We start from the raw sequence: 9,128 nt of genomic DNA on the forward strand, positions 1-9,128 counted from the left end.
GGTGCATGCCTGTAGTCCCAGCTACTCGGGAGGCTGAGGCAGGAGGATCGCTTGAGCCCAGGAGTTTGAGGTTGCTGTGAGCTAGGTTAACGCCATGGCACTCACTCTAGCCAGGGCAGCAGAGTGAGACTTTGTCTCAAAAAAAAAAAAAAATGCAACATAACAACAGTTATGGGATGCAGCAGCAGCAGCAGTGATAAATAGGGACCTGTACCTGCCTACTTAAAAAAGCAGAAAGCTCTCAAATCAATAACCTAACTTTCAACATTTGCAAACTAAAAAGAGCAAACCAATGCAAAAAAAGCACAAAGAAGGAAATAATAGACAAGGAATAAATGAAATAGAACAAACTACAATAGGGGAAATGGATGAGACCAAAATTTGTTCTTTGAAAAGGTCAATGACATTGACCCACCTTTAGCTGGATTGACCAAAAAAAAGAAAGGAGACTAAGATTAATTATGTCATTTTGAAAGGCTATATACTGTACCATTCCAGTTCTATGACATTCTGCAGAAGGCAAAGGTACAGAGACAATAAAAGGATTAGTGATAGACAGGGCTTCATGGGGAAGGGAAGAAGGGTTGAATAGGTGAAGGCAGGAGATGTTTTAGGTCAGTGAAAGGATTGTGAAGGACACTGTAATTGTGGATCCCTGACATTATGCATTTGTGAAAACCCATTGAACTTTACAGCACAAAGGGTGAACCTTAATGCATTCACATTTAAAATGCACATTTAAAAAACTCATGCAGAGGCAGGGCACAGTGGGTCACACTTGTAATCCTAGCACTCTGGGAGGCCAAGGCAGGAGGATTGCTTGAGCTAAGATGTTCGAGACCAGCATCAGCAAGAGAGGGAACGTATCTCTACTAAAAATGAAAAAATTAGCTACTGCACACCTATACTCCCAGCTACTCGGGAGGCTGAGGCAGGAGGATCACTGGAGCCCAGGACTTTGAGGTTGCAGTGAGCTATGATGATGCCACTGCACTCTCACTGGGGTGACAGAGTGACACTAGGTCTCAAAAAAAAAAAAAAAAATCATGCAGGAAGTCAGAGGAATGCCAGGAAGAAATGCAGTGTGCCAGAGGAATCTAAGTGCACTACAAATGTACGAAACAACCTCAGTGGAGGGGATGGGGGAAAAGGTGCTGACCTAAGTAGCTTTGGAAGTGAGGAGAGTCTGTAAGACTAAAGGCACAGGGAACTACACAACCATCGCATTCTTGCTCATAAAGCTGCTGACCATGAGGGCAACAATTGTGCCATGAAGTTAACAACCACCAAGTTAACAATTCTGATACTGCTGTTCAGGTATACCTGAAGTGAATAAGTGGGAAGATCGACAATGGGTGGTGGGAGGCAGCTTTCTCAGTGTCGAAGTGGGACTTTACTTATAGACAAGGGGAGGAGGCACATATAATGAGCAGGGTATTCAGTATTAACTTTAGTATGAACTCTCAGCAAATTTTTAAAAAATCAAAATTACACAATGTATCTTGTCAGTCCACAGTGGAATAAAAGCCAGGAATCAATTTCAAGAAGAACTCTCAAAACTACACAAATATGTGTAAATTAAAGAACCTGCTCCTGAATAAGCTTTGGGTTGATGATGAAATCACAGTGGAAATTAAAAAAAAAAATTTGAATTTAATCCCAATTGCAACGTGAGCTGCCAAAATCGCTGGGATACTGAAAAGGCACTGTTAAGAGGGAAGTTGATAGCACTGACTACATTAAAAAAAAAAAAAAAACAGAAAGATCACAGATTAAGAACTTAATGTCAAACCACAGGGAATTCGAAAAATAACTCACAGTTAGGAGAAGGCGAGGAATAAGAAAGATAAGAGCAGAACTAAATAAAATTGAAACAAAAAAATTACAAAGGATCAATGTAACAAAAAGTTGGTTCTTTAAAAAGATAAACCAAATTGACAGACCACTACCTGGAATAACCAAGAAGAGAATAGAGAGGACTGAAATAAGATCAATCAGAAATGAAAAAAGAGATACAACAACTGATACCACAGAAATACAACAGATCATCTGCGACTACTCCAAACAACTATATACACACAAACTAGAAAAGCTAAAGAAAATAAGTTAGTTTTTGGAAACATACAATGTCATAAGTTTTAATCAGGAATAAATAAAAATCCTGAACAGACCAATAATGAGTAGAAAGATTATATCAATAATCTCCCAAGAAGAAAAAAAGCTCAGGAGAAGAAGGATTCACAGCTCAATTCTACCAGACCTTAAAAGATGAACTGGTACCAATCCCACAGGAAGTGTTCCATAATGTTGAGAAGGAGGGAATGCTCCCTAACTCATTCTACAAAGTTAGTATCACAGTGATACCAAAACCAGGAAAGGACACAACAAAAAAAGAAAACTACAGACCAATGTCCTTCATGAACATAGATGCAAAAATCATCAACAAAATACTACCAAACAGAGACCAACTGCACATCAAAAAAAATAATAATTCACCATGATCAAGTCATCCCAAGGATGGTTCAATATACAGAAATCAAAAAATGTGACTTACCACATAAACAGAATTAAAAACAAAATCCACATGATCATCTCAATAGATGCAGAAAAAGCATTTGATAAAATCCAGCACCACTTCATGATAAAAGACCTTAAGAAACAAGGAATAGAAGGAATATATACCTAAAAATGATAAAAAGCCATATATGACAACCCACAGCCATTCATTCTGAATGGGGTAAAGTTGAAAACATTGCCCCTAAGAACTGGGACAAGACATAGATGCCCATTGTCACTACTTCTATTCAATATAGTTTGGAAGTCCTACCCAGAGCAATCAGGAAAGAGAAAGAAATAAAAGGCATCCAAGTCAGAAAACAGGAGGTCAAATTCTTCCTGTTTGCTGATATATGATCTTATAACTGGAAAACCCTAAAGGGTCCTCTAAAATACTCCTAGAATTGATAAATTCAGTAAACTCTCAGGTTATAAAATTAATGTACACAAATCAGTAGTATTTCTATACACTAATAACATCTAAACTCAGGATCAAATCAAGACCTCAGTATCATTTACAATAGCTCCAAAGAAAATAAGTACCCAGGAATATACTTAAGGAAGAACATGAAAGATCTCTACAAAGGAGAGCCCTACAAAACACTGCTGAGAGAAATCACTGATGACACAAAAATACAGAAAAATATCCCAGGCTCTTGGATTGAAAGAATCAATATTTTTAAAATGTCAGTTCTGCCCAAAGTGATTTACAGATTCAATGTAATTCCCATAAAAATACCAAAACCATTTTACACAGAATTAGAAAAACAATCATAAATTTCATATGGAATCCAGAAAGAGCCCAAATAGCCAAAGAAATCTTATGCAAAAAAAAAATCTTGAGGCATAGCAATACTGACCTTAAATTATACTACAAGGCTACAGTAATCAAAACAGCATGTTATGCTACCAGCCAGGTTGAATGTTCCAAAAAAATTAAAAATAAAATTAACAAACAGCATCTTAGTGGTATAGAAGTAGACACATAGATCAATGGAACAGAATACAGAACCCAGAAATGAAACCATATACGTATAACCAGCTGACCTTTGACAAAGCAGACAAAAACACAAACTGGGGAAAGGGCACTCCATTCAATAAATGGTGCTGGGAAAATTCGAGCGCCACATGCACAAGAATGAAACTGGATCCCTATCTCTCACCATACACACAAATTAAATCAAGATGGATTAAAAACTTAAATGTAAGACCTGACACCATAAAAACTCTTGAAGAAAACTTAGGAATAACTCTTCTGGACATTGGTCTAGGAAAAGAATTTGTGACTAAGTTCCCAAAAGCAAATACCACAAAACCAAGAATAAATAAACAGGACTTAAGCTAAAAAGTTTCTGCACAGCAAAGAAATAACCAATATAGCAAACAGATGACCTACAGAAAGTGAAAAAATATTTTCAAACTATGTATCTGACAAAAGACTAATATCCAGAATTGACAAGGAACCCAAATAAATCAAGAAAAAAACAAATAGCCCTGTTAAAAAGTGGGCAAAATACATGAACATTCTTCAAAAGAAGAGAAACGAGTGGCCAAGAAAGATGAAAAAATGCTCAAATCACTAATCATCAGGGAAATGCAAATTAAAACCACAATGAGATATCACCTTACCCTGTCATAATGGCCATTATTAAAAAGTCAAAAAAACAACAGATGTTGGCATGGACGTGGTGAAAAGGGAATGCTTATATACTCTTGGTGGAAATGTAAATTAGTACAAACTCTATGGTAAACAATAAGGAGATTCCTCAAAGAACCAACAGTTTATGTACCCAAAGGGAAATAAGTCATTTTCTCTAAAATACACATCCACGCATGTGTTTATCAGAGCACAATTCACAATTGTAAAGGTATGAAATCAATGGAATCAACCTAAGTGTCCAACGACTGAGGCATGGATAAAGACAATGTGAGATACACACACACACACACACACACACACACACACACACACACACACATACACATACACACAACAAGGAATATAACTCATCTGTAAAAAGAATGAAATAATGTCTTTTGCAGCACAGCAACTAGAATGGAACTGGAACCAATTATCCTAAGTGAAGTATCTCAGGAGTGCAAAACCAAGTAACACATACTCATTTTCAAGTGGGAGCTAAACAATGGTTATACATGGTGATGCAGAGTGGTATAATAGACTTTAGAGACTCAAAAGGGGACAGGGGTGAGGGATCAAAAATTACCAAGTGGGTACAATTTACACACTTCAGGTGATGGGTACACTAAAATCTCTGACTTCACCGCTATACAATTCACCCATATAAAAAAAAAAAAAACAAAAAAACACTTTTACCCTCTAAATCTATTGATATAAAAAAAATAAAATTTCACTTTTTGAAAAGGAATAAAAAAGAAAGTACACAATTATAGCATATATATTTTTGCAAGCATGAACACTTAGATACTACCAGCAGTCACATGAGTATAGCAGGTATGAGCAGATGAACTGGAATTATAAAGAAATAGGTCAGAGCCTGGTGAGACCCGAGGCCCTTTCAGGTCCAGAGAGGGCGGGCCTCTGGCTCTGCCAGGCATCAGGGGCGGGACCCTGAGTGAGACTGAGGCCTCCCATCATCAATCCCGTTCTACCCCTGCTGTCAGCCCTGGGAAGCCCCTGTGTGGGGGGCCGGATGTGATGTCCACCAACTTGCCTCTAGGGGGATGACAGAGGTGAGGGCCTTGGTCTGAGGGGCAGACTTCAGATCGGCAGAGCAGAGAGGGCCCAGGTTCTGTGAGGAGTCAAGTGAGATGATGTGGGTGGACTGAGGGGGCCCCCACCGCAGATAGAGGGTCCCCAAATAATCCAACTTTGCCCCTGCTGTCAGCCCTGGGATGGTCCTGTGTGAGGGACCGGATGTGACGTCCACCAACTTCCGTCTGGGGGGCTGACAGAGGCGAGGCCGTTCGTCTGAGGTCCGGATTTCACGTCGGCGGAGGGGAGAGGGCCCAGGCTCTGTTAGGAGTCAAGGTGAGATGCTTAGGGAGGACCGAGGGCCCCATAGAATCACCCCTGCCCCTCCTGTGACCCTGGGAGGCCCCAGAACAAATTTCACCGTGAGACGCCTCCCGACTTCTGCCTCGGGAATCTGAGGGGTGAGGACGGAGGTCAACAGGGGGTGTGGGCCCAAGCCCTGCCGGGGTCAAGGGGAAGACACAGAGGGAGGACAGTGTGTACCTTACACTCCAGCACAGAGGGGGACCTCGGCCCTTTGCGGGGTGGCCAGATGTGTTGCGTCGTTGCTTCTTTCTTTGGGGTTGCAGGGACGGGAGGGCCTTGGTCCGAGGGAAGTTGTGACCTCAGCGGAGGGAGGAGTCTAGGGTCTGGCAGGAATCACGGGAAGAACGTTGGTGAGGAATGAAGGCATGAGGTACCCCCCTACTCCCAGGAAGGGGGCTCGCACATTGCCTGGCTTCCCTGTTTTCCGCCCTGGGAGGCCCCGGACAGGGTTGGCATGTGGCGTTGCTCTTTTTCTGCCACGTGGTTGGGGGTGCGGATTCTCAGGGAGGTGAGCACCTTGGTCTGAGGGGTGAGGCCAGCCAGCTGGGGGAGGAATCACAGGATCTCCCAGGCCTGAGGTGTGCACCCTGGTGAGGACTGAAGGTACCCCCAGCCCAGATAATAGGCATCCGCAGACTGCAGCTGTCTTGGACCGCATCAGGGGTGACCCTAAGCGGCCAGCACACTTCTACCAGGGAAGGAAGTTGGGGAATCCTCAGGGAGATGAGGTCTTGGTCTAAAGGGGGGATGTCTTCCCAACTCAGGCGGGATGGGGTAAGGAGGGCAGGCCCCTAGAGAAGGACTTCGGGAGCCCCCACCCCAGAACAGATGGGCCAGCCCCTGTTGTTAACCCTAGAGACCCTACACAGGTGTGAAGGGATATGGCACCTCCTCACTTTTGTTTCGGAGCTCCAAGGGAGTTGAGTAACTTGTTCTGAGAAGCTGACATCAGGTCAACACAGTCAACCCCATCTGGTCAACAGACACAGTGGTCCTAGATTCTGCCAAAAGACAAAGTGAAGACCCTGAGGGAGGACTGAGGGCACCCCCAGCCCACAACACAGACGGCACCCCCAGAAAGCTGCCCCTGCTCTGTTGAGAGCCCCGAAATGCCCGTGCAGGGCTGTCAGGCTGAGGTCCCCTCTCTCATATCTGGATCACTGGTCTCAGGGAGGTGAAGGCCACCATCTGAACGGGCTGCACTCCGGTCAGCAGAGGCAGGATCCAAGGCCCTGCCAAGAGTCAGGGTCAGGACTCAGGGGACCCTACTCACCCAACACACAAGACCCAGCCCTGCCCTGCCCCTCCTGTCAGCCCGGGAAAGACACAGGGAACAGTGGGTGGGTGGCCTCCCCTCACTTCCTCTTCCGCTGTCTGGTGGAGACAGGGCCTTGGTTTAAGGAGGTGGCCTCAGGTCCACCCTCCCTCCCAGGCCTTCCTAGGAATCAAGGTGAGGACTAGACAAGCTCCTCCCGCAGGACACATGGACTCCACTCAATCTTACTGTCCCCTCTATGGGAGGCCCCGGGCAGATGTGGCCAGATGTCTGGCCCACACACTGCCTTCTGCTCTGTATCAGGAATGGGAGCTTTTATTCTGAGAATTTCTCAGGACAGCAGAGGGGTCTGGTCTAGGGCCCTCCAGGCAAAAGGTGAGGGGCTTGAGTGAGCACAGTAGAGACCATCCACTCAAGGACAGAGGAAGGAACCCTACAGCACCCAGCCCCACCCACCGTCAGCCCTAGAGCCTTGCACTCTGCCTACCTCCTGTTTCCTCCTTCAGGTACTAGGGGGACAGGCCCACCAGGAGGACAGGAGCCGTGGGAGGCCCCAGAGCATCACCTAAAGAGAAAGCCTGTAGGTTGGTCTTTGTTAGATCCTCCAGGGTGTGGTTCTCACTGATGCCACTTACACGGTTCCTCTCTCCCCAAGCCTGTGGGTCCCCATTGCCCAGCTCCTGCCCACATTCCTGCTTGCTTCCCAACCAGAGCCATCATGCCTCGCCGCCACCGCCAGCATCATAGGATTCAGCGCCGCAGGCTTGAGGAAGGCCTTCGGGCCCAAAGAGAGGTGCAGGGCCTGGTGGGCGCACAGGCTCCCGGGGCTGAGGAGGAGGGGGCAGCCGCCTTCTCCTCTACTGTGACCCCGGGCACCCTGGAGGAGGCTGCTGCTGCTGCACCACCGAGTCCTCCCCAGAGTCCTCAGGGAGCCTCCTCCTCCCCCACTGGCCTGGCCTCCAATCCAATGTGTCACTCCAATGAAGGCTCCAGCAACCAAGAAGAGGAGGGGCCAAGCACCTCCCAGGACCTGGCAGACCCGGCGTCCGTGATGCAAGATACACTAGAAGAGAAGATGTCTGATTTGATTCATTTCCTCCTCCTCAAGTATCGAATCAAGGAGCTGATCACCAAGGAAGAAATGCTGAATACTGTCATCAAAGATTACCAAGATCACTTCCCTGAGATCTTCAGAGAAGCCTCCGACTGCATGCAGGTGGTCTTTGGAGTCGACGTGAAGGAAGTTGACCCTACCAGCCAGTCCTACATCCTTGTCACCTCCGTGGGCCTCACCTACTATGAGGAGCTGAATGATGCCCAGCGCTTTCCTAAGGCCGGTCTCTTGATCATCATCCTGGGCTTAATCTACTTGGAGGGCGACTGCGCTCAGGAGGAGGTCATCTGGGATGCGCTGGGTGCGATGGGGGTACATGCTGGGATGGAGCATTATATCTACGGGGAGCCCCGGAAGCTCATCACCCAGGATTGGGTGCAGGAAGGGAACCTGGAGTACCGGCAGCTGCCCAACAGCGATCCTGCGTGTAATGAGTTCCTGTGGGGTCCGAGGGCCCATGCTGAAACGAGCAAATTGAAAGTCCTCGAGTATGTGGCCAAGGTCAGTGGGTGTGATCCCAGATCCTTCCCATTCCTGTATGAAGAAGCTTTGAGAGATGAGGAAGAGGAGGCGTAAGCAGGAGTTGCAGCCAGGGCCGATGCGGAGGGGGGCAGGGCCAGTACACATCCAGGTCCCCTTCCAGCAGCTCCTCCTGCCCCATGAGAAATGAGTCCTTTCTTTACTCTGTGTTTGAAGAGAGCAGTCAGTGTTTTAATTAGTGGACGGCCCGAGTAGCTTAGGGAAACCACCAGTGCATAACCTTTTTGTGCTCCTGTGACATTTGGGTGACTTAGAAATTGATCTTTGTTTTCCTTTTGGAATTTTTCAAATTTTGTTCTTTTACATAGAAGATTTAATTAGCTTCAGCATCTAAGTTGGTGAATGATAGTGACCACACATGTAATTTTGCTTATCAAAACTAAGAGTTTGCTATTTTATAAAACAAATGAGGAGACCTTCCATTTCATTTTGTTGCTTGGAACAAGGTGGAATTGGAATTTCATTGCAATAGGAATTTTCTTGGAAATGTGAAAGAATGTTGCATTTAAATATATGGAGTGTGAAGTAGAGAAATAAAATTTAAAGACAGTTATTTCTTGGCATCTTATTCCTTTTCCTTATTCCTTTTTCTATAAAATTAA

At 45.4% G+C, this 9,128-nt stretch overlaps 1 protein-coding gene across 1 annotated transcript; it reads left to right on the plus strand.

Annotated features, from left to right (window-relative positions):
* Positions 1-7,590: 7,590 nt before the first annotated feature.
* LOC105821614 (melanoma-associated antigen 11-like) lies at positions 7,591-8,562 on the plus strand. Its single transcript, XM_012658354.1, has one exon. It carries the CDS (start codon positions 7,591-7,593, stop codon positions 8,560-8,562), a length of 972 nt encoding a protein of 323 aa, XP_012513808.1.
* The last annotated feature ends 566 nt before the right edge of the window (positions 8,563-9,128 follow it).

The sequence above is a fragment of the Propithecus coquereli genome, unplaced genomic scaffold (assembly GCF_000956105.1).
Source record: "Propithecus coquereli isolate 6110/MARCELLA unplaced genomic scaffold, Pcoq_1.0 Scaffold583, whole genome shotgun sequence".
NCBI classification, from domain to species: Eukaryota; Metazoa; Chordata; class Mammalia; order Primates; family Indriidae; genus Propithecus; species Propithecus coquereli.